Source organism: Siniperca chuatsi, linkage group LG9, assembly GCF_020085105.1.
Source record: "Siniperca chuatsi isolate FFG_IHB_CAS linkage group LG9, ASM2008510v1, whole genome shotgun sequence".
Lineage (NCBI taxonomy): Eukaryota > Metazoa > Chordata > Actinopteri > Centrarchiformes > Sinipercidae > Siniperca > Siniperca chuatsi.
In genome coordinates this window covers 13,501,987-13,528,153 of record NC_058050.1, presented here as the reverse complement: position 1 = coordinate 13,528,153, position 26,167 = coordinate 13,501,987, and the positions used below count along the sequence as shown (strand labels likewise).

Below are 26,167 nucleotides of genomic sequence, written 5' to 3'. Positions count from 1 at the left end.
CACAACTAAATATAAACAATAAAATTTACTATTGAGAGCACAACCATAAAAGAATGCAACTGCTCCAATATCAATACTGATCACAGATCACATGGGAAAACTAGCTGTACATTAACATTGCTTTTACAAAACAAACCTGCCTGGAAAGTGCAGTTAAATGGCTTTTTATTTGAATTATTCACAAACAGCTGTTAACTCAACAGGGACCCACCACACAAGCTGAGTGTATGATTGTTAACAGTCTGTCTCACTTTGTATCTATAATTTCAACTGATAAGATACAGCACAGAATAACAGTGGGGCTGTGTCACAAGGCACTATCTATGGTGGCTGAGAGAGACGAGGAAAACATCTTCGTCATTTTGACAACACTATGTCAGATTAAGAAATTGATTGATTTGCTTGTGTTCTGTTAAGTGGCAGTAAGTACACTGAGCTCTTTGGGCCAACGTTACTATCCCCTCAAATGGCTCCATATTAGGAGCAGCTCACTATCAGAGGATGTCAAGGTGTTTCCTGTTTGTGGGGATCCAGACATGGAGAACCTGTGGGCGTTGGTCAGCAGGCTGGGAGACCCAGAGACAGTGGGTTGTCAGTGTCATAGTCTGTGGGAGCCGTAGAGAGGAGCTGAGCCCAGCTCAGACTGAGCCAACTAATGCCATTAGTGTTTCTAATACTATTGTACTGTTCTCCCGGGCTAATGCCATTATACTGTCTCCAGTGCTGCAGGCCCATTCAGCGCACAAACCCCAGAGCCAGACATTTGGACCAACTTCACGCCTTATCTTTGATGTGGACAAAACACACACAATCGCTCTGAGCCCGACGTGGCCCGACCGGGGGGGGGGGAACCATTGTTGCTTTTCTCTGAACTGGCCTGAACAACCACAATAGCCCAGTGTGTGTGCGTGTACATATATACATGTGTGTGTTAGCGTGTGTGGAACCACGCTCTCATGCCCTCACAATGCTCCATTGTCCCTTGGACCGCAACAGTAATTTATGTAAAGATTCTTTCTTTCTTTCCCTTCGTCTCATCCATCCCTGTTCTCCGTCGCTTTTGTTGCTCTCCCTTTTCTTTCTCCAGTGTGGATTCCTCTCATCTGGCCTCTCTCATCCCTTTCTCCCCCTCTCCCCCCTCTCTTCCTGTACTGTCAGACTGTGTCCATCTTTTGCTCTTTCTCTGCCTCTGTCACTCCTCCACGCTTGTCTACCTCCGTCTGCTTCTCGGCCTGCCTTTTTTTTTGCTACCTCACTGTCGTCCTGTATTGATCTCCATTTCTTCCTCCTACACTTTGCGGTCCCTTGTCTCTTTGTTGTCACCCTGCCATACCATGCATTCACTTGACTCTTTCATTCTCTGCCTTGTTTCATGTCTTCCCCTCTTGGTTGGACTGACACCAGAAGTTGTAAAAAGTGAGAAAAAAAAAAGAAGAGTCAACTGTTTTTATAGCCACTAAGCCATCTTCTGTCCCCCCCCTCCCTCTCCCAGTGGTTTGAAATAAATGAGTAAGGGGAGAAGAGCACAGGAGAGTGTAATAGGGAAAGAAGAAACTAAAACTGTGTAACAGCCTACATGCCTAAGAAAACATCAAATTAATGTCAGTGTGAATTTATGGAAAACATTAATGCTTTAAGCTGCAGTTTGCCAACACTCAAAGCCTCATAAAAAACACATTGGCTAAAGCTGTTCTTAACCTTTTCATCCCTTAAAAACACAGGGCTGCCTGGCAACCACACGTCCTCCAACACAGGTGTCTATGCACAGTCTGATGAACTGAAACATCAAATATTTACATCTTTTCTCTTTTTGGGCTGTTTTACTTGGCTTCCAGTGTATGGAGCCTGAACATATTCATTGCTTCACTAAAATAGAAATGTCTCACAAAAAGATAAGGCATAATGCACTTTGCATATTAAAAACACATACTTTTTTTAGCTATGTTCAACATCCAGCCCTTGTCCAGGGCTGGGTAACGAACATCAATAGTATCGACTATAGAACTAAAACGATTAGCTCTAAGGTTAAAATTAATTTGCAACTACCTGGATAATCAATTAATAATCATTATTAATAAGTCCTGATGAAGCAGATTATTTTAGGTCATTACTGTTTAACTCCTAGGGTTAGGGTTACCTAAGGATAGGATGTTACACAATCTGCTTTTTCAAACTTAGATTTTTGCTTATTGAGTCATAAATATTTAATGTTACAGTGAAATACTTAAGATTTCAGTTCAAGTTTTTAAAGACTTGAAGTCATTTTTTGAGCAAAAATTCCAAACATCACCTAATTTCAGCTTCTCAATTCTAAGGATATACCGCTTTGCCTTATGTGATAATAAACTGAAAATCATTGGGTATTTGACCATTGGTTGGGCTAAACGAGCAATTTGAAGGTGTCATCTTTGGCTTTAGGAAATTGTGATGGACATTTTTCAAGTTTTTTTTAAATATTTCACATTCAATTAATTAAACAGAAAATAGTCTATAGATTAATTGATAATCTAAATAGTTTGCAGCCCTAACTGACCGAAATGTGTCCGACGCAAATCTGAGTATCAAAAATTGTCAAGTACCATAAGTAGATCAGTATTCAGATATTTCCTAATCAAACCAAAATCGAGAAACTTCATTATTTTTAGACAAGCTTTTGTATGGCTGCTTGTTTAAAAATGTTAAAAACTGATTCATTCAGAAGTTTGGCATATTTTGCCCTCCCCACCCCACAGAAAAGCACACATCCTCTACTCACAGCTGTAATAGTAGTGGCGCCCTGGCAGAAACTCAAACCCCAGCGAGAAGGGGGTGAACCTTTGGATCTTTTCAGAGAAGCGCACTGGTCCAAACGGAGCATAGGGGGTGTTACACTCCCACCTCTTGATGGCACCTTTGGTCTCCACACAGCCCTGGAAAGAGGCCTCTCCCACCAGGTAGAGGGCCAGTGTCTCTGGCTCCCCGGGGCCCAGGGTCCCCTTGTTGGTGTAGTGTGGGCAGTAAATGTCCAGGTAGTCATTCAGATTCACCTGGATGGACAGATCTCCTGCTGTTAACCTGGAAGGAAGAACGACAACGACATTAATATTTCACATAATGATTACACAGTAATACATGACTGAAGGGGAAAGAGAGGTGCTGATGAAGCACAGACAGAGGGAGAAAGAAGACAGATAACAGGTATTCCATAATTCCTTTGTGCCTGGAGGAAAGTGGATAGTTACAGCAGATGGATAGTTCATCAGTATTACACATAACGATTACACAGGATGATAAAGCAAAGTTGTGCAGGTCTTAATGAATTTGATACAACTCCATTTTACTTTCATACCAGAAAGGGAGCTGTGTTGAGCGACAGATAGACAGAACAACAATACCTCATATGCTAATTAAGACCATTGAGGGAAGCTGTGTAAAATAAACTTGACTCCCTCTGCTTTCCACTCTCCAACTGAACACTACAGATATACACACGCGTGTACAAACTATTGTGGACGTGCGTGCGCATGCACAACCACGTCTTCAGTCAAGGTTGACTGGCTTTAGGCATAACAACAACTCCGGACAAGACAGCATCATTAGAACAGAAGAGCTGCATAATGCATGCTCCTTTAGACCACGAATTCTGACTTCCTGTCAGCTACAATATAAAGAGTTACCCGTGTACAAACTAATATGGAGAAAGAAAAGGTGAGAGAAAGATTGAGGGAAGTAGATGTGGGACAAAGTAAGACAGGCAAATTTAACATGGAGAAATCATAAGACTTTGTATGAATCATAACAGCATGAAAAGACAAAGCAGGAGACAATAAATGAGAAGAGAAATGTGTGACAAATGGAGGGAAGCAATGTGAGTGATGGAGTGAGTGACATGAGACGGAGGCCCACAGGAAGACAGAAGGAGACTGATGAAAAGAGAGCTGTTGAGACAGGTTACAGCAGAGAGGTGGAACAACAAAATGAATAAGAAAGCCAAAAGAAGTGGGAAGTTGGATGAACAGGTGAAAAAAAAGTGGAGTAAAGAGAAAAGAAAGTAAAGTGTTTTAATTAGCGACCCCAGAGAGTCTGAGTGCAGACACACAGAGAGGAGAACAACGGTGTGGAAGAAAGAGAGGAGACGGACTTTAATTGGTCTCCTCTTCGCATGGAGTGCAGGAGGAAAGAATGAGGGGCAGACTGTGGCTTGGGCAGAAGGTTCAGGTCCATCAGTGGGAGTCTTTATAGAGGGGTGACAGAGCGGAGGAGAGTGGAAGGGGGTGCTGGGAGTCAGTGAAGGGGAACATGGGAGGCATGAAGAGCGTGGAATGGGGAGGGGAGGATGGTGGTGGACAGTGGAGTAGTCTCAAGTTAAGTAGGCAGTCAGTGAAGAGACCAAAAGGATAAATGAGAGGAAGAATGAGTGCGGAGAGAGGAGGAGACAGAAGTGACGAAAAACTGAAATGAAACAGATAAGACATGACAGGAAGCAGGAGGCTGAGATGGTCCAGCAATTCTGCAGAGGGTATCAAAGATGAATAGAGCAATGAGAGGAGAAATGACAAGAGACCGTTGGAGGGGAGGGCGCCATATGGCACGACAACAAAAGTGAAATAGAAATCCACGTTTTCTTTTACCCTGAATGTGGGGCGCAATGGTGTATATTTCTGAGTGAGATAATGGAGCAGAAAGGCAGGAAAGTGTATGTGTCGTGGGGATGCAGGTCTCACCAAAGCTGCTTCCTGCTCAGTAGCTAGCGCACAGAATTGGCGATCTATCAACGGGACAGGACAACATCGATCAGGATCCCTCGCTCAGGACACACACACACACACACACTCCCCTGATCAATATCCCTTCTGTGAATGTGTGTGTGTGTGGCCACGTCAGATAGCTCTATTACCTGGGTGCGCTAATTACAGCCGAACAAAGGCACTCGATTGTCTGGTTAAAAGAACACAAAAGCATATAAGCCAGTGTAAGTGCATGCACACACACACACATACACACACACACACACACACACACAGCCCGTTTACTCTTCGTACTACCTGTGGTGCTTTCTGAGGCTTAGAAATGTTTACTTAGGTGCACCAGCTGTGGAAGTGTGTGCGCATGTATGTGCCTGTGTATGTAATAATAGACGTGTGCTGTGTCAACATGCTGCACCCCCTGCTATACATGTCATTCACCTCAAGCTTCTTGTGCACTGCTCAGGTCCTGTTTCCCCCCGTCCACCCCCCAATTTGCATTCCTCCTCACCCCTTTACTCTTCTTGATCCCCTCCCTCGTCTTTCCCCACTATGGAGAACATGCACACCTCACTTTCCTACATTACCCCCCTCCTTCCTCCCACAAGCCTCCAATCTCGACCTGCGCCATATGCATGCCAGCAATTACTGAGACTGTGTGCTCTACTGATGTCAAACTGTCAGCCCTCTTTCTATCCTCTTCCCTCCTCCCTTTCCCTCTCTCTGGCCCTGGTAGGCTTGGGTACGCCCTAATTACACACAGCATCCTCCCCTCCTGCCAGCCACCATGAAGCAGAGTGGTGACAGCACAGGGGCTTCATGGAAGCACCCAAGAGCTGTGGGTGTCAAAGAACAGAGTGCTGGAGCAGCCTATCAGCGGAAGAATCCTCTGGAAGCGCAGGAGAGGATTGGTTTGGACACACACACACACGCATGTGCATTAAAGCGCATGTGGGCGTGAATACACACACAAACACATGCTCACACACGCCAGACATACAAACACACGCTGCATAGACATGAAAGTATTTCAGGAGAATAAAACATGCTCTATCCCTCATGCCAGAGGGTGATCAGTGACACCCTTCTGAGGACTGGTGCAAGCTCTTAGTTGATAAAGAAAAATCTCACAGTGGAGCCGAATCAAAAATAACACGCTGGGCTCTTCAGTGGAAAACTTGAAAAGGCTAACATTTATCCTTCTTTATAATTACAGGAAATTACATTCAAAATTCAAAAATCCAACATAACCAATGTCCTCCCATGTGTGCACGCAGAAGCATATATACACACACATGTGTATGACTGCGTGTGTGTGTGTGTGCGTGCATTTATAATGAAATGCAGGGGGTTGACTGCGGCAGAGACCTTTGATCCTTTAATATGAGAGAATAATTAAAGGAGCAACAATCCCACAACATGGCTTCAGGAATACAGAACAGATACTCGACCACGTACAGCAGCTGCATACTATGAGTACTGAATACACTTAGGCACTTAACGTAAGTACTGCACATAAATGAATGAAATGCTAATAACATACTTACACTGTACTATGCATCCCACATTAATTCAGAAAATGTATACTGTAGATCCTTTAGTTTTAATAAACACTTTCATGCTTGTGATGGTACACTAACCAGCCCACAATAAAAGCCTGTTGGTTTCTTGTAGTGACGGTGGGAGGCCAAAATGCTTGGTGGAGCCTCAGTTCTTCCGTGGTCAATCACAGCAGGGTGATCGCTAACTCTGGTCACTATGCTGGTCACTGGGCACAGCACGCTGTGGTCACTGTGCCTTGGCTGGGCATAGCGTGACACAGCTTCAGCCTCTATGGTGGGTGCTGCAGTAACACTTCTGGTGATATGGGAGGAGCTTTGGTGCTCTTTAGGAGGATGACTTTGTGAAATGGTATTGTTTATTTCAGTTTTTTTTTTGGTGTACCAGATGGGTGGGGTTTACCGCATGATGACAGATGAGTAGATGTTAAATGAGTCATTCATCTCAATAAATAAAATGTCAACTTTGACATACCGATTGCCTTAGTATTCTGGATGCCAGTTGTATTTGGTTAATCCTAGTAGTTATCATAATGGCTCAGTCACACCAGCCTTTTTAACAGCCAAATTTCAAACCGAAATCACTTAAATGAAATGGAATAGCTGTGATCAGTGGACAGTTGTGAGGCTGGAGTTGATGGTACAAATATGTATCTTGAGTTAGATGGCAAGCCAGCTTGCTCAGCAATAGTGGCTGGCTAGTGCTAGCATGTTACTAGTTACCTCACCAGCCACAGTAGCTTGCTAACTAACCCTGTCACCAACCTTCCAGTCAGACCTGTTTTGTGGAAACATACTAATGATTTCTGCTGTGCCACTTTCTGGTGACATCCGGTATCTAAATCACTTCTCAACACAGGTCTGACTAGAGAGGGACTGAACAAAAACGTAAGGCAAACATGTGAGCACACCTGAACACCATTACAGTGTCATGTTTAGAAAGAAAAAAAAATGGTGATGTTGGGCAGGTGAATAAAACCAGACTTTGGAAGCCTTTCGTGGGAAAAACAGCAGTATACTGTGGGAATAATTGGTGGAAAGTATGAGAGAAGTTTGGGACAAAAAGAGCCCAAAGACAGTCCAGGAGGAAAGAGGGAACAAGGCAGAACTAAAGAGAGAGAACATTCTTTCATTGAGATCTCCAAAGCTTCAGTGACCTCCTGTTCCACAGGCTATCCTATCTTCAGAGGGAGAAAGAAGTACAACTGTAGTACTGCTACACCCATAAGTCAGAGAATTAGAGGGAAAGAGAGAGACTTCATCTACTTGATACTGCACCATTTCCAAGAATTTGCGTGACTCAAACCTTTTTGTTCCCCATTTCCTCTCTCCTACTCGATCTTGGATGTAAAACAGAGCAGAATCAGGACAACCCCCCCCCCAAGCTGTGCCCCCCTCCACACCCACACAAAGCCATGCTGTGTCCAGAGCCCAAGCACCAGTGTTGTGTCTAACCTGGTGCTTACTCCCCTCAACGCGCACAAACAAGGACTTCACCCCCCACCTCTGACCATCTGGGGCCCCCCCACCACCCTGCCTGCCCAGCTGGCCAAAAAATCCCTTTACCACCTCCTGCCAACCTCACACCCTCAAGACTCTGCAGACCCTGCCTCTTTAGATTCTCAGTGTCATCAAACTGTGGCCAGTGACGGTGATTAACCGCTCCTCACAAAGAGGAAAAGAGGGACTTAAGGGGAACAAGCTGTTGCTCTTATCTACTCTTTCCTGTTTGGTATGCCTATGTGAGTGTGTGTGCTTCCTTCAAGGTCAGCAGGAAGTATATCTCTCCTCTACACCAGACTTTTTGCTTTCTTTTCTATGACTCCTAATCTCCAAATGTGGATGGTATGTGAACTTTCCTCCTTCTTTCCCCCCTCTCCCATCTCCATCCACTTAGGTCTGTGGTTTTTCCTTACATACAAGGTCTGAGCACACACATTGCATTAATATGCATCTGGGTTTCCTGGGGGAAGCCCTGTGCCATCTGACAAACCTAATGCTTCTGTCCTTATAAGAATAGAATGATATATGTATACATACATACATACATACATACAGATATATGAATTTGGTGCATAAGCGTTGACGACTATGGCTGTGGGTGTGCATAACCCAGATGAAGTGGTTGCACCTTTCTTGCCCTGCAGGCTCCATTGAATGACCACAAGGCACAGGGCATTCAAACTGTGTGGATCAGCAGGCTGCCTCATGGACCCACAGTCTCTATCAATTTACAGACACAGATAAAACACTCAGAGATATATATATACACACACACACACAAACAAACACACACACACACACCTGCTGCTTCAGGCTCTCAGGGATTCTCAGCCTCAGGTAAAGACAGACCCTATTTTCTGCCTGTTATGGCATAGGTCGTCCTGTGTGTGAGTATGTGTGTCCATTCTGTGGGACTAGCTATGGCCGTCAGAGCTGAAGAAAATTGTATGATTCAGGCCCACAGGACCCATCAGTATGGAAACCAATCCATCGGAACCATTTTGATACGGCTGCAGGTCTGCAGAAACCATCATCCCTCTATGTGGCAGAGCTCTGTCATGCATAGGCACCGCTCTCCATGTGTGGTCTAGTCTGATGCTAAAATAAGCTTTCCAGTGACTTTTCTGGGGGTATGAAATTACTGTCCACAATATCAAATGGACAAGAGTGCAGTCTTGCAGTCTATGGCTCGTTTATATTTTCACTGTTTGACCAAAAACACTGCATGCCGAAATGTTGCCTCACTGTGCCCACCAGCACAGCAGCAGCTGAAAGTGTTGCCTGACTTGACTCTCTCACCTGCTCTGCGTGGAGGTGGCCACACTTGCAAGAGGAGTTTGAGGAGAAAAGGGCACAAGACGAAGAGTTTCAGCTCCCATGCAGAGAAGAGTGATGGGGAGAAGTGTGCGGCAAAAGAGATGTGTATGGGCACGAGCGGAGTGCACATACGGCGAGGGGCGTGCGTGGGGGTAAATAAGGTCAGACGTGCCGTTGCCAGGACAACAACCAATCCGGAGCTGGGATTGGAGCCAAGCCAATGCCCCACCCATCCATGCTTCACTCCATTCGGCTTTTTTCCTGCATCCCTCCGTCGGACAGCCTAAACCTCAGACTAATGAATGCTCTCCATGTTTCTGCAGTCTAAATGGAGCTGCAGTGTAAATACAGGGCTGATTTGTACAGGTGCCAGATTTGGATACATAAACCTGAATATAGCTACAGTACCTCACCGCTCAGAGACAGGACGGACGGAGGAGGGACGAAGACAGTGACAGCTATGATGGGTGGACACAAAAATCCATGATTCAAACTATTTATGAAATCTATCAAAGTGTATTGCTACAAAGTGGCAGCTGTGCTGATACAATGTGTCAACATCATTTCTCTCATGTTTATGTACTAACTTTGCTATTTGGGCCCTTCAGCTTTGCACACAGTGCCAGAGCAGATAATTTTAGCTAAAGAGAGGGTGCAGACAAATTAAGTTAACTTTGAAGTAAATAACACAAAGGTTGGTCATATTGGGTTCATGCCAGAGGGGCAGATGGTGTATGTCCAAGGGGGAACTAGGCCAATCTTTAATAAAAATTGAATAAAATACTATGACAAAAGTATTTGTCAACCTGCTTTATACTATAGTTGTCCATCATATACCTGTTGGTTTAAAGCTGAAACAATTAGTCGATCAACAGAAAAATAAATCTTTTTTTTTTCAAGCAAAAATGCCAATAATTCTCTGTTTAAGCTCCTCAAATGTGAATATTTGCAGCTTTTCTCTGCTTTGTATCATTATACATTGAATAGCTTTGGTATTTAGGCTGTTATTCAGATAAAACAAGCAGTTTATGATGTTGGGCAAAGATGATTTGGATCACTTTGGAGCTGTCAGTTGCTTTACAAACTCATAATAAAATTTTGACTTCTTTTGTAGACAACAAATGTTGCTAATTGGCGTTCAATCAAATATGACCCATCTTTGTAGCAATGTTTGGAATTATGTAAATTAAGTATTGTAAATTATGATCAGTAAAGTGCTTTTTCCATGAGATGGAGCCATTTTTTTATATCACATAATGAACAGTTGTTATTAACAACACCTTACAGTTGTTATTTTAAAGTCGAAGCAGTATACGCTCTGCACCCTCATCTATTGTATTAACTATACTTAACTACACTTATCTGTGTCTCAGGTCTTTCAGCAAGGCCCACCTGTTTAAGTGGGTTAAGGAGGACATGCGAGCAACACCCCTTAAAAACACACATATACACACACACACACACACACACACACACACACACACTTACTCAAATACAAATACATGCTTCACAATGGTGAAAAGGGCGCTCGGAAAGCAAATATACAGCCAATAAATCAGACTTGGCTTTGAGAATCCATCATTTACTAAGTGGGTCACACTTCTGATGCCGTAGACACTCTCTTTCCCATTCTTGTACTCTGTTTTTCTCTCTCTCTAAGATGAGAAGGTCAATGCTGGATAGGCATCACTATTCAACCCAGGTGTGCATTCCCTCTGTCTGATTATTTGGTGGTTGAAGAATGGCCAGTTGGAAGGGCTAGAGCTGTCCTTCAGTCAGTCAGTCAGTCAGTCAGTCAGTCAGTCAGTCAGTCAGTCAGTCAGTCAGTCTCTCTCTCTCTCTCTCTCTTACACACACAGTGAAGACATGTCAAGGAAACCTGGCCTAATACAGCCAACAAGCCTGAATTATTTAAACAGAGGGAAGGAGAGGAAAGGAGAAGATGGAGAGAAAAAGATTGGAGAGGCACAAGAGTTAAGGAGTAAATAAAATTAGCTTGCCCCTTTCAGTCCCTCTGACTCCTGGTGAATTTATTTAAAAACTTTTATACATGGTTTCACTCCCATGTGCTTTCTTTCACCACATCTTCAGCAGGTCTCATTTCCTTCCCCTGTCAGCGTGCCTACACCTTCTCGTCCTCTCTTCCCTCCATTGCTTCTTCCACCACCATTTCACCGACATCGCCCCCCCCCCTCCGTCTTTCTCTCTGTTTATCTAAGCACTTTCACGGTCACTGCTTTGGAATCCCAGGAGTCTAAACTGGCCCCTTCCCTCACCCTCCCTCGCAGCCGATCCATGCTTCTCTCTCCCTCTCCATCTTTCTCCGTCACAACGGTTAAGATTCATATCGCTCGGTGCATCGGGGGTATGGAAGGTCCCACTTATTCACCCTCAAGGCAGCCAGCTTTGTCCTGTTCTAGTCACGCACAGCCACCCACCGGCCCCACCCTCACACACATATACACATATTCACACCAGAGGTAGGACACTTACACTGATGTTTAATACCAATTGCCTCAAAAGAGACTAAAAATAAAATTGAAAAACAACTAAATCCTCTGGTTGGCTTCAAGGTTACTAAATGTGTGTTATTTACAAACTCAATCCAGTATATTCAGCTTGAGTACATTAGTTTATCCATTTCTTTACCGCATGTGAAATAAAATTCATGCTTTCAACATTTAGGCTGATATAACTGGATGCCATTCTCTGCCTCAAGGCCAGATGCCCCTGAAATTCTTAGAAAGGCCAGTTGAGTTCCACAACACTGATGAAGGGTTTAGACACAATAAGAGGGAAGGAAGGGGGGGTTGGATTTAGGAGCATAGAGGAAGGAAGTGGTGAGGGTCAACAGGAGAGGTGCAGACGGCAGTCTCACACAGTGCTAGCAACAGCCTGACACTGGACTGGGATTAATTGATTAATTTGGGATTAAAAATGACTGGTCGCTACTTTAAGTAATGAACCACAATGACCCAAAATTACAAGATTAACATGCATGAGGTACAGTGTGGGAGAGTGTGGGTGAGTGTTTTTTCTTGAAGTCCACTGTAAATCAGCTGCAAAGTAACCAAATACCACCAAAAACCCACTTGTTTAGGTATTCAGTATCTATCTTTGATGAAGAGCAACGGTGCTCACAACAATTTTTTGTTCTGAAAGGAAATCCATCAGGGAACCTCCTTAAATTTAAAAAATGTAGTGAGTAAGGAATTTTCTGACTTTCATGACTAGGCATTTGTCACTGGGTGTATTTTTAGGAGAACACACAGATTAATTCCACAATCTCAAACACGGAGCGTCTGCTCCAGTGTTTTGAGAAGCAAGCTGCATACAAGAACTCCATTTCCAGCTGAATAGGAGAGCAATGAGATTCATGAGTTCTCCTGCTACAAGGCCATAGCTATGGAGATTTGGGACAAGGCTATTTCCCCTCTTCCATTCAGCACAAAAATACCACCACTCCTCTGGATGCTCTCAGACTGTGAATTACAACCATCTGATCATTTCTGATGAATACAACAAAACATACTTTTGGACAGTGACAGAGAGCAATTCATTAAAAAAAAATGTCAGTTCACATAAAAAATGTTAAAAATGATAAATTAATTGACAAAGACACAATTTAATCTACTTAACGTCAAGGAAAGGTAGGTTTACGGTTTGTACAGTGTGTCCAGTATTTAACTCCCTACTCTGCATACTAACATGTCAGCAGCCTGCCAGTGTAGTAGATTGTACAAGCTACCTTAGCATCCAACAAAAGCAATAACATATGCACCATACTGCGATAAAAAGTGGATACATATAGTAGAGGGTGAACAGATACCACTCATCTAGCTGCACAACTGCAGGTTGATCAAAGAACTACTTCTGAAAAAAAAAAACATTCCCTCAAACTCATAAATAAAAGATTTGATTGGAACAAAATGTTGAGAAAAGAGGAGGAAGGGCAGAAAAAAGAACAAGGAAGCAGAGAGAAAAAAATAGTAGTCAGAGTACCAGGAGACAGGGATCAAGCTTCGCATTACTGCACACCCAAAAAATCATGTGGTACTGGTTATTGCTACAAAAATAACATCCAAATATGCTGGCACGCACGCACACACACACACACAGATACATACCACAACTATATCTCATCATCTTACTGTAAGCCTCAAAAATCTGAGTGCAGGCATGTTTGAATAAGAATATGATACCACATTCCTTTCATATTTTGTCCTTTTTTCCTCAGGTAAAGACACTCTGCAGTAATTTTACAACATACATAACCATACACAGAATGCTTAGTCAACACACACACACACACAAGAAAGCAGTGTCAGTTCTAAAAGGGGTGTGATTCCTACTGGGGCTCTCCCCAGAGTCCGAGCAGCAGTGTGCAGGCAGGGCGATGGTACTATTGGTAGTGTGTGTGTGTGTGTGTGTGTGTGTGTGTGTGTGTGTCTTTACCACACCTGTATACAAGCCTACGTCACGGAGTGTGTGTGTGCGCCCCTGTGTGCGGGGGCGGCGGCTCCTCACGCCTGCTTGTGACAGTGATAGTAATACCTGCTGACATCCTTTCTTCCCCTTCTACCTCTCTCCCTCTCACCTCATCCCTCCATCCCTGGGGGCCTCCCCGAGCTGTTCTGGGAGTTGAAATCTGTTGACTCTTTCCCTACCATCCTCTCCTTAACGCATTTTCCATCCCTCGCTCCCTCCACTGCAGGTCTAATGTTTTTACAATCTCTGGGGGCTGACGAGAAAAGGGAAGCAGAGAAGGAGTGTGTATATTCATATGTGGTGTGTGTGTGTGTGTGTGGTATGTGTATGCTAGCCCAAAAAGAAACAGAAGAGGAATGTGTGTGTTTCACATCATTGGGGGCTGGGAAGTAGGCTGTGCTGCCATACTTCTGGGAGGCAATGCCAAAATAATATTAGTTTTTGTTCCACCATGGAAAGGTCTCCCAAAATCATACAGCAGATTCAAAATATCTACACATTTGTCATGTGATCCATCTCATCTGGAAATCACAAAGCACAGGATAAAAGGTGGCTTTTTAGGAACTGGGAATATTGCTGACAAAGTGTTACTTGAAGTTCTCTTTTTTACAACTATGAGAAGGTAATTCTGATAAGCACAATCATTTATAAAAAAAAGGTGCCATACACAAGAGTATACACCCCCTAAACACACATACACACACACACCCCTTCAAGTATTTTTATCTGTCTCTTTGTTGCGTCTAGATAAAGTGTGGAGGAGCTGTGCTTTCTAGCAGGTTTATTAGTCCATTAAGTTTGTTCTGGTGTCAAGACGGCCACTCCTATCTCTCCTGTACGGCTTGTGGATACACACCATCTCACGCAAGACACACTTTACTGCAACGGGTACATGACATGGCAACCCTTTGTGCTAGTTCACAAGGCAGGTGGATTTTAAATGACCAGCAGAATACATAATTAGTAAATACTAATCAATAAATAAAGACTGACAAGCTGGCAGGTCAAAGATAGCAACTTATGGAAGCAAAACGTGAGAATTCTTGCCGCGTATTCTCTGCTTTTTACTATTTAATTTATTATTTTCCATTTGCTCCAGTGAGTGCAGGCCTATAATTAGTATGATTTTATTTAAAAGCAAGGTACTTCTTATCCTTCAATATGCTTTTCCATGGCAGAATGCCAGCTCACGTTATTATTAATTAGTATTATTATTATTATTATTGTTATTGTTGTTGTTGTTATTTTATAGATACGTCTTGCACATTTACAATATTTCTTCAATACAAGATCTTAAAAAACCATCACTTAAAACTACTTCTCTGTAGTTTTTATAAGACAGTTTGTGACTGGAACAATTATGAAACAGTAAGAACAGTTAAATCTACTATAAAAAGGTTCCTGGAGTTGTTAGTTAGACCCAGAGACATTATTTTAGGCTAACAGATATGCATATTAAACAAAAAAAGTATGTCGCTCACATGGACAGTGACTTTAGCACTGTTTCTCCAAATTTGTGGCTTGTGACCTACTGATCTGAATGGCTACATAACTACTGCACACAAGATGTGCTACCAGGGTCAGATGCAAATAAAAATAAAAATGAATGAATTTATGCAGAACATTCACAAGAGCACATTCTTGGCTGCATGACTCATGTAGTGATCAAAACAAAAGTAAATCATCGCACATTGGGAGACTCGTATCAATGTTCGTCATAAGTTCATATAAATAACAAGTGCAATTGTGCAAACAAAGTGTTTCTACACAGGCTTCATCAGTTTTGTTGAGTAAAATAGACATTCACATCCAAAAGCACGGAACTGGCACAAGTTCACTGACATAAAGGTAAACTGCAGCAACTGTTGTACTGGTGAACATCTTCTGTGACAACACATAGGCAATAAAAACCACTTTTGGAGCGACTGTCCTTAAGCGCCTTTGAAGACTTAAGGTATGATGGCCAACATGTCTCAGCATCCTCCTGGCAGCGAAGGACCTTGTATGGTACAATAATCCAGGTTTCTGCTATAGCCTTTTGCTCTGCCTGGGTCAATACTAATTCAATTTCTGTCTCAGGGAATTCCCAGGTTGCCTCTTGGCAGGATTTCAGAGCTGAGTGGAAGAGCATTGTGTGAGGTTATATGTACTTGAGAATGTGTGTGTCTGCCTGTTTCTGCATGCACGTGTGTGAAAAATTCTAAAATGCACATATTGGCTAAACAACAAGTAGATTGTGTTTTTTTGGTCAAGCTTAAGTTGATAGTGTTTCCCACATTTGGAGTTTACATATTCACACGCCACAATTTAATTGCAGTTTTGTATGTCAAAGAAATACACAGTTGGCCTGACACCTACAACAATGCCAGCTCATTGTGTGTCATGAATGAATGAATGCGCTCCCGCTCAGAGCTCACCAACAGCCCTTAACCACCATAACCACCCTCTTCACACACATACGGCACAGCAGCCATTTTGTGCCAAAGCCAGGCTGGGCTGTGCTGTGCCAACCGAGCGGCAGACAACATTGAACCTCATTTCATTCCACAGCTGTTCCACCCCACTTGGAGACATTCATACAATACAACTTATTACAGCTTAATACAACCTAATATTGATGTATGTGTGTACACAGAGAAACAGGGCAGCGTGGGGAGGGAAATTGGGAAAGAGATGGGTCCATATGCAGTCTAGCGATAATGCGAGAAGCCAGTGATAATATCTGGGTGTTAAATTGGTATCGATTGACTAAATATCCTGACCAGGAGGAGAGAGCGGCCGTCCTTTCATGCTTGTACACCATGTCTGCTCCGACTGCTCCAAGCTGCACTGTGACTATCTGATCCATTTTAATACAGACGTCCTCACCGCTAGGCCTCTGCCCAAACCTCATTTTCAACTCAGTGTGCTGAGTCTTCCCGTGTATGTGCGCGTGTGTGCGTGTGTGTGTGTGTGTGTGTGTGCATCTCTGCTTTCAATTCACTGGCAAAGATTATTTTTGTTGTGCAACTTTTATGCTGGTTTCTTTCTTGGGTGTAATATAACACTAAACAGTAAAAGGAGGATTACTGATTTCACACAGATATACACATAAAAGAGGAGGCCTGCACCTATTTCTGTAAAGATTTACTTTAAATACTGCACAAAATGAGGCCACGTGACACTTTAGAGCAAAAGACGTGGTTGCACAATACTCTATCTGCACGCCCAACCTTTAAAAAACCAAGCATCCAAAGGCAATAGCACGTCGTTTCCCTCCAACACTTTAGTCACACCTAAAATCAACTAACGAGTTGAAACAAAACAATGACCTATTTATACGAGAGGCCAGCACAGTGGTTGGTAAATGTTCCCACAGCCGCACACCTCTGGCCGGAATTGAGGATTTTTCCAGTTAAAGCTACTTTCACTACCTGCTGTGAGCGGAAGACAAGTCTCAAAAAACTAGTAAAAAACATGAATCATGTGCGAGATCACAAATGAATCTATCACTCTGAGTGTTTTAATAGGGCTGGGTATCCTGGTGCATTTCTGGGTTTTGTTTTTCCAGAACTGAAATTCATTTATCACACTCCATCTCTTCTTAAGGAAACAAAGAGTTCCCTTTTACGCAAACCAGCAGGTCAGCTCCAAAAGCACACGCACACACACACCTCTAACAGAGCTATTGTTCCACTGAAATGAACTTCAGCCGACAACAATGGCACCAAATGTCAATTCACAGCCGTACAAATCACTAAAATCACTGCCTCACATTGTTTTCCGACAGAGATGAAGAAGCTCAAGTGTACACACAGTTAACTCATCCACAGTTTACCTCCAGATAATACACTCAATACCACAAACAAACAGACAAAGCACATTTACAAAGACAGATGAGGTACACAATCGCACTAACAAAACACATCTCTGGATATACAGAGACCACTAGCACAGCAGCGAGTGAGACAATAGGCATTGACACAGAAAAGGGAGAGAGACATTGATATAGCTAGGTGACAGATGAGGAGAGAGAGAAAACAGAGAGATGTGGAGAGAGAGAGAGAGGGGGAGAGAGAGATTGCTTTGTTAGCAGGACAGGGAATAAAGTGGTAATTACCTCACTGTGGGTTTGTTGATTATAGTTCAGCCAGGTTCTCCATGTTAATCATTTACCAGGGGAAGACAGAGATTAGTACAGAGACAGACACAGAGAGGAGAGATAGCAGACAGCGCAAGAAATATATTCATTTGCATGCACACACACAACAGTGGAGGAATAGACACAGACAGACCGGCCGGTGAAGAAATAATAAAAAAGAAATAAAAAAAGAAATCAGTCTAGAAGTGCAATCATCTCCTAAGACAAGACACAATTACAAACACTGTCTGCTTTCACTTTACTGTATAATGCATGTGTGTGTGTGAAGGTATGGTATACAGAATGTGATTTACTTTGGTATTTAAACTAGATCATTCATGAGTGCACACAGAGGGAAATGATGCATAAACAGAGCAGAGATTGCACGGAAGACTTATGAGGGCTGCTTTCAATAAAGATACAGAAAACCAATACAAATACTAATCTCCTCATGCACCGTTTAAACACGCTTCACTGGCTTGGAGCTCGCCCTAAGTCTTTGTCAGAGGGGGGGGAGTTCAGAGGGGTCTGGACTGGTCTGATGTTGTTTTAAATGCTGTGTCCAAACTTGCAGAGTGAGCAAGAGAGGATACAGGTAAGAGATATCTCTATGTAAATGGTAAAACACTTATCTCCAATTAACACCCAGCTAATCCACCGTTCTGCTGGAAAGAAAAGACAAGAGGAGTCAGGAAACCAGAGTCTAAAGTCTGAGCTGTGATCCAGAGGAACTGTTACAACAAGTTTGCCTGCTGCCATGTTGGATAAGAGGGAAAGCAATAGTAGAGATGTGAGCCAAGAACAAGGGCAAGTCAGAGGACAAGGAAATGGAGTAGCTTATTTAAGGTTCAGGTTTGGGTGACATTTATTCTTGTTACAGGTGTGTGAGCAGCACAGTTATAGATGGTAAAAGCCTCTTTCACGGCACCTTTTGCAAAATAAACTCAATCCTTAAAGTTTTGGCACTCTGAGCAAACTTTATGACAGATCCCAAGTGAATTTATGAGGATGAATGTAGCTCAAGAAGCAGACACTGTTGTATCAGCAAATAGGCTGGTCAACTTATTTGGTCCAACAGGTTTTAAAGCACACATGGCACAGAAGAGGGGGCTCAATATACCAATAAACTAGTCTGAGCTTGTTACTCAGGGGAGAGCTGATGTATACTGTCAGCACACAAGCTTAGAGCTCTCTGGTTATAATATTTTACTAACCTTTAACTGCTCCAGGAAGTAAAAAATAATTTCTCCTCTAATAAGGAACTATCGCTCTGAGAGAAACATTGTAATAAAATTGAGAACGATCGTAAACTCTGTTCATAAAATCATAAAAGAGGGCAATCGAACCACTTGAGCCCCACAGTGAATGAGGCCAGGGTATCTGATTCCACGATGTTCAACGCTGACCCCGCAGTCAGTCTATCACTTTCATTTCAGAGCTCCGTTTTTCAATCTGGAGGGTGCTAAATGTGTGCCAGTTAAAGTGTTTCACTGAGCCTTTGTTACAGCCATATTAGCCAGCGAAGAACAGAGCAACAAGGCCCTTCAGTCTCCACTTCACTGCTCCTGCTTCATTAAAACCATAAATCTAGATGTCGAAGAAAAGGTGATGGCCAGAGAATGTCTTCTGTCATCCGTATTAAGAGGAGCCTGTTTGCTCACTAGCTACAGTTATGTTATATATGAGCTGAGCCTTTAATGTAAAGTCTGTAACGGCAGCTAGTTCCCCCTTTTAGCTGTTTTTCCAGTGTCAGAGATGGCATGAATAAACTGGTCCACACAATTCTTTGGCTTTTAGCTCTCAGAGCGACTTAATATTAGTTCAACATTCAACAGTCATTTCCTATACCGCCAACATTTACAAAGAAGGTTGAACCAACGGAAGCGAGCACAAAGGCTAAATCAACAACATTCTGCCAATGTGTTCCAATAAATCTAAATATATGATATTTAAACCTACAATATAGCAAAGTAGCGGTGTTGCCTATTTACAGACCCAGCAGACACAGAGAAACATTAGCATGCATTTCAAGTCGTGTTTCTGGCAACCTGGTGAATTTAAGTCCAAAATTCACTCTTTTATAAGCCCAATATTTGCCCTGTTTTGTTCTCCACCAACCCCTGAGGGAAATATCTGGCTCTTTAGCTGCTAAATGCTTTGTCCCTCTGCTGTTTGGTGTTACCAGCTAGCTTACACAGTGGTTGTATCAGAGTTATATCGCTATAAACAGCGCTGATGAAATCGGTGAAACTGAATCAAAACAGTAAAGTTGCTGGCTATTAAACCAAAACAATGAGCTGAAAGATGCTAAAATGCTCGGTAGAGTTTAGAGAAACTGCAGTTAATTCTCTGTGGGTTCATCACTGCAAGTGTCTCCTTTCACATTACATATCTAATCCATTGTTAATATAAAAATATTGATTGGAGCAGAAATGAGTCCAGAGCTTAGTTTTAAACTATTACAACATTGTGGACAAATAAAACAAAAAGCCAAATGTGGTTATTTTGTGATCTAGAGCCTTCTGTACCATGAGCATCGAGTGGAGTCCTGGACCCTGCAGTGCAGCACCAAGCCAACAAAAGCACTGCTTTCCTGTCCCTGTGCGCCTTTCCCCTCGCCAGGCTACATTTACAAGCCTCAGGACAACCTGGCTGGCTGGCTGGCTGGCAGCTAATAGAAAATATGGTATGGGAAAATGACTGAAGCTCAACTAATCACACTGCCAATATCCATCACTGGGCAGGAGGGAGTCGTGAGAGATAACGGGGGCAAAGGAGGAGGGGTGAGTGCAGACAAAAAAATGAGAAGGAGAGCGGGATGTTACAAGGGAGGTAATGAAGAGTAAGGAGAGGAGAGGAGAGAAGAGGAGAGGAGGAATGAAAGTGAGTCCTAGCGGTAAACCCAGGGGATTTTGGACCGGGTGCAGCATCACGGCTCCGCTGATAGCTTTGTGATTGGGTGGTGTTGCTGATGAGAGTGATTCTCTGCCACAGTGGGTTACCCTCGCCGTGATGCTGATGGCATTGTGATTGTGTGGCGTTGCAGCCGACTGTGTGGCCCTGCTACAGGCTGTGACCATTCATCCCTGAATCTCTGGGGAACAAGAAGGTGCTTCCTAATCCTCACAGTGTTCTTCCCCACCACATTTCTGTTGGATCCCAATTACAGGACTGGGTTTTACCCGCCTGGACACACTGGATATAAACTTGGCTGACTCCAGTGCAGGAATAGTCCTGCAGGCCTGACAAAGGAGCCCTTGGGGAAATTATCAGTCCCAGGAGTCATATTTCTGTCACATTTTGTGCATCCACAAATGTAAAATACAAGACAAAACTGTGACTGACAAAGTGGTCTCTATGGCCAATGGTTGTTAAGTAAAAAGGTCATTCATCTGAAAGAGTGTTTGGGGAATCAGGCCTTACAGAGAGCGAGAGTCTCTAAATAAGCGGGTGAGAGAATGGCAGATGTGTTATTTTGGGCAGTACCCCTACTGGGCCAGCAGGTCTTCCACCTCAACCCTTCAATTAGCCAGACTGGAACACCTGGATCAGCAGGTGAGCCTGACTCTGCCTTGCTAATGGCCCCAATCAACCCATTACACACACACACACACAAACAAACACCTCCCCATTACCCAAATACAGATTTGCCTGAGCACAGCAGCACTTTAGCCTTTAATATACACCTGTGTCCTCAGAATGCTATCTGGGACACTATTCAGAACAAACCATTACTTCTGGCATTCTATAAGTAGCATAATCACTACCTCCAAAAGGCAGTGGACAGGTGAAAGCCAGGGTTAGAGTGTAGTCATTATGATAAAGATAACTAGCTGCAGCAAGAAGGTGAGATCAGGCCACTGTGAGTCAAAAGAGCCCAGGGCTCCACTGTATCCCCAGAGTTCAGGCCTCCTGATTTAACTAAAATACCAGTCTGATGGCGTTTGGGTTAGTGTACGTTTTAGGTAATCATACCTGCTCTGCACCCCTCTTCAGGTACGTACATAAGGACGTGATCTGCCGCATAGCAGAGATTCTTTAAACACTTAAAGAACAACTTAAGTCTGACTCATTTAGTAGGAATTATTGTGGTCGTTGTGCAATAGCATGGCAATGCAGGTTCAGACCAGAACATCATTAAGCGCACAATGTTTTCTCACCTTGTGTTTGTAGAATTCCAATACACGACGTGTCTTTTGGTCACAGCAGCTGAGATTATGTTAAAGAGGAAAATAGTGGCTTTCCAAGCAGGCAGAGTTCCCGGAGTCCACATTAGGGAGCCCATCGTGACCGCCGCGGAGAGGCTCTGCACCGGCTGGGAGTGGCGTGCGAATCAGGTGAGGAGACCCGATAGAGGAGCTCGGTGAACAACTACACCAGGCAGCTTCACTAACTCATGAACAAACTCAAATTTCTACGTCATCTGCCGCTGCTGTTGTTGTTGTTGTTGTTTTGCATGATGCGTAAAGGTTAAGTGATTAAAGTCGCTCAAATAAAAAGGTTAAATCACAGGTTGCAGAGTGTAAGGTATGAACTTCCACAGTGAAAGGTTCTGGAGAGTTTCTCCATGGTCTCTTTACTGAAAAATAACAGACTAAAAAAAGACACTAAACCTGAGTTTAAAGGTCAGAGTTTCTAGTGTAGCCTACAGTTATTTGGTCAAAATATCAGTTGGAACTGCCAGCTGGTTTGGCAGCAACAGGCTGCGCAGCGCTGGAAGGGCGGATCCGCTGAGCTGAGGGCGGTGCCGGGGAAACTTTGGGCCAATCAGTCGACAAGGGTGTGGTGATGTATGATGCTGTAGTGCAAAGTTAAATCCTTGTGAGGTGCGCCGACTGGTGTGAGAAGACAGTCTGTCACTGTTCCAGTTTTTCAGGAACTGGCCTGGGACCCTCTGTCCTCTTTTCTCCCCACTGGAGCAGAATAGTTACTTATTAAAGCTATAGAATACTTATTTAAACTTGTGTCAGACCTTGAGCAGCTCCACAGCAGCAGTTGGGGGTTTGCTCATTGGTACTTCGGCACACAAGACACACACAAGATAGTCAAACAGTGGGGAGCCACACCTGCCCTTTTGACATTTGTCCACAAGATCCACATTTAGTTCAGTTACACTAGGCTGTCTGTGTGTGTGTGTGTGTGTGTGTGTGTGTGTGTGTGATAAGTATTAATTCTCTGGTTGTTGTCAGCCACCTCAGGGGAGGGTGTAGTGACAGTAATCACTACGCCTCCACGGGCGAAAGCCACTGGTGGTCCTCTCTAATTATCTGATTCTCTAAGTGTGTGTGTGTGTGTGTGTGATTACTACCCTGCTATTGTTTTAGCTCTATCACTCATCCAGACAATGTTACATTGATAGCTATGTGTTATTAGCTGCTGGTGCTGCACGATTGGCTATTTCCTTTCTGCAGGACCCCCCCCTCTCTATCTTTTATCCTGTGTATGTATGTGTGTGGCTCACAGTGTAGGCTACATGTGCTGTGTGGCACTAGGACTCATTAGCTCACTTCCTGGAGGTCCTGATCATTAATTTCCCATGATGCCTCAGTGCTCCTGTGTGGCTAATTTGTCCCCAGTGAGCTAGAGCTCCCTCAGCAAACGTGGAGCAGACCACAGAGGAGTAACTCACTCTGCGGGGGTCTCTCTCTTTCTCATTGTGATCGATCTATAGGACCAGACAGCTCATTACAAATTTTGTAAGAGTGCCAGAGGTTAATAATGCTTTGTGAAAATTAATTTTATTCTACCTCTCTTTCTCTGGAAAAACCATTCTAACTTTCAATTTGGAATTGTCTTCAGAACATAACAGTTTAAGCATTTAGTGGCCCTGCAGCTACTGGCCCTGTAACTCTTCTGTCTCAGACTATAAATTGGCCTTTTTCCCTCCTTGACTCAGATTAGATTGGAGGGAAAAGTGGTCTCATTTACCTCATGGGAGCACCAATTGAAATCTACAGTTATGATGCACTAAATTAAGAGCCATGTTGATTGCAAAGATGATGGATTTTGCACATGTTAATGGTTGTTTTAACTAAATAGGCATAACTTTATAGCTTCTCTTCACCCTCAAACCCTCTCTCAATCTCTTCCTCCTCTCCTCTTTAATATTTGTTTCAACTCCTGTGTGTCTGCTATTCATCATTATCAGCACTCTTTCCAAAATCTTTTCCCTCTTTTTTTCTTCTTCTTCAATCTCTATCCATCATCTGTCCTAATCTTCCCTCTCATTGATCTTTTCATTACTGGTCAAATATGCCCCCCCCCCCATCTCCTGGCACAGTTTATCTTAGCAAACATTTTCTGCTATCCCATAGAGTCTAAACCTGCATTTAGAATCACTCCCTTATTCAAGTACGATTCCTAACTTAATTTGCTCTTAAAGCCCCCTGAAAACTTTTCAAATATGTATTTCTCCATTGCATTGAATATCTATGACTAAATAAATATGGATGATAAATATGCAACAATTAAAGTTTAAGTGTGGGGGGAAAAAACATGTTTAGGTTTCATTTATGAGTTTAACACTCTAACACACTTAATCAGGACTGTGTGGGTGTCGTTTGATCAGATTTGAATGACAGTTGCCTGGCAACATAAGCAAACAACCTCACAACTGTCATCACATTATGATTAAAATATTCCTAAACCATTATTGGTGCACACAAGTATGTAATATTACATTTTTCCATTTGAGCTCTTCCCACTTCAGACCAGTGAGAAGAGCACAGACAAAAACACAAATACATAAAATGTCTTGTGAAATAACCAAAACTGTTCTAACTTTGGCAGAAAACTGAGTGTTTATGTAAGACTGCATACCTCATACTGTAGTAAGAAAATCAGTTTTCAGGGTCTTTAAAGCTAAAAGGAGTTTTTAATTGGTTATGGAACAGTCTCAGTTTAATACTGATGCCTCTACATAAGCAAACAAGACCATCAGCAAGAAGATTGGCTATTTCTACATAGTTATTCTAAATGCCTGTCCCCGGGTATGATTCCTCGCGAAATCAGACAAAACTATTTACAGCATCAGAATCAGAAATACTTTATTGATCCCCGAAGGGAAACTATTTGTTACAGCAGCTCGTCTTTACGACAGTGCACACAGGAGAAAGTACTAGCAAAAAAATATAATACAATACACTATAAAAACTATAAAAAACAGGTCAGAAAATAAATTAAGTACCAAGTGGGTATAAGTATAAAATAAAATAAGTGTGAAGTACCAAGTGGGTTTACCGGTTGATGATGATGATAATATGGTATAAATGCAATGTAATAATATAAGTAATAAGTAGTATTGCAGCAGCAGGTATGAATAATAAATAGGAAAAAAAAACAACAACTAAATATTGCACATAAGTATTACACGGATATTGCACAGTTATTCAAGTATTGCAGAGATGTAATGATCAATGTCCAGTTTAGTGGTCATGCAGACCAGAAGAGCCTATGTTTACATTTTCCCAGGCAAAGTTTCGCAGTTAGCCAGTTAAAAGGAAGCAGGAGGAGATTTTTCTTTAGAGAACTTTATTTTTGACTTTATTTATATTTTGTGGTTGTGGCTGATGATGGGGCAGGATCAGCAAAGAGAAAAAAAAATTGACCGAAGAACAAAAAAAAGCTAAAAGGGACAGTGATAGAGCATGGGCAAAAACATGAGACAACCTTGGTCGCTCATTCAATAGAAGGACAGAATTGCAGGATTTGAAAGGATTCAAAACCGATCCTGAACTGGCCCTCTTCCTCCTAGACAGGTTCGTAATATGTCTATTTTATTTGGCTGTGTACAGTCCATGGAGGATAAGGCCACAGTGGACATTGCTGTAATACAACTGGATTATAACGTAACATTTTATGTTGGATTTGCTACTGAGCTATATCTTGCTATAGGCTTATTATTATGAAGACATAACATTACTTGGGAATGTTAATAACTTGAGCTTTCTCAACAAAATTACTATTACCGAGCAACTGAATCTGTTGTTGTAGGCTTACATGTAACCTAAGTGTATGAACAAATGGTACTAAAACAATTTGTTTCACTATCGTCATATTACATTTAATAATCTTACATAGCCATAAATAGATACATTACCTCATTGCTATGCATCATGCAAACAGCTGTTTAAAAAAAGAAAAATAGCATCAAAAATAAATTGTGTCTTTCTTTCACTCGCTTCCAAAACAAATGCATACGCTAGCCAGATCAAGATCTTCATGACACGAAGCGGTTGTGCTCATGGGAAATGCAGTCTTCATTCCAGGAAACACTACCGCTTTTGCCCACAGGGGCCGCCAAAATCAACACAAAATTAAAGTTCCTTGTAGTTGCTTTAAAATCAACTCACATCAAGCTAAAGATGATTCATGAATATGTCAGCTTGAAGTCCAAGCCTGTATTGATTTTCTCCAGTTTTCTGTATGTTGAAAGCTCAAAATTATTATTATTGTCA

General features: G+C 42.6%; 1 protein-coding gene across 1 annotated transcript in view; it reads right to left on the bottom strand.

Annotated features, from left to right (window-relative positions):
- si:dkey-246i14.3 (ephrin A4) overlaps positions 1-22,422 on the bottom strand; it is a 31,544-nt gene extending 9,122 nt beyond the window's left edge. The window contains exons 1-2 of the mRNA XM_044209292.1: positions 21,872-22,422; positions 2,756-3,054 (exon numbers count right to left, since the gene is read on the bottom strand). Of these exons, the coding sequence (XP_044065227.1) occupies positions 2,756-3,054; positions 21,872-21,996 (424 nt within the window). The 5' untranslated portion in view covers positions 21,997-22,422. The remainder of the gene's footprint in view (positions 1-2,755; positions 3,055-21,871) is intronic.
- Positions 22,423-26,167: the final 3,745 nt, after the last annotated feature.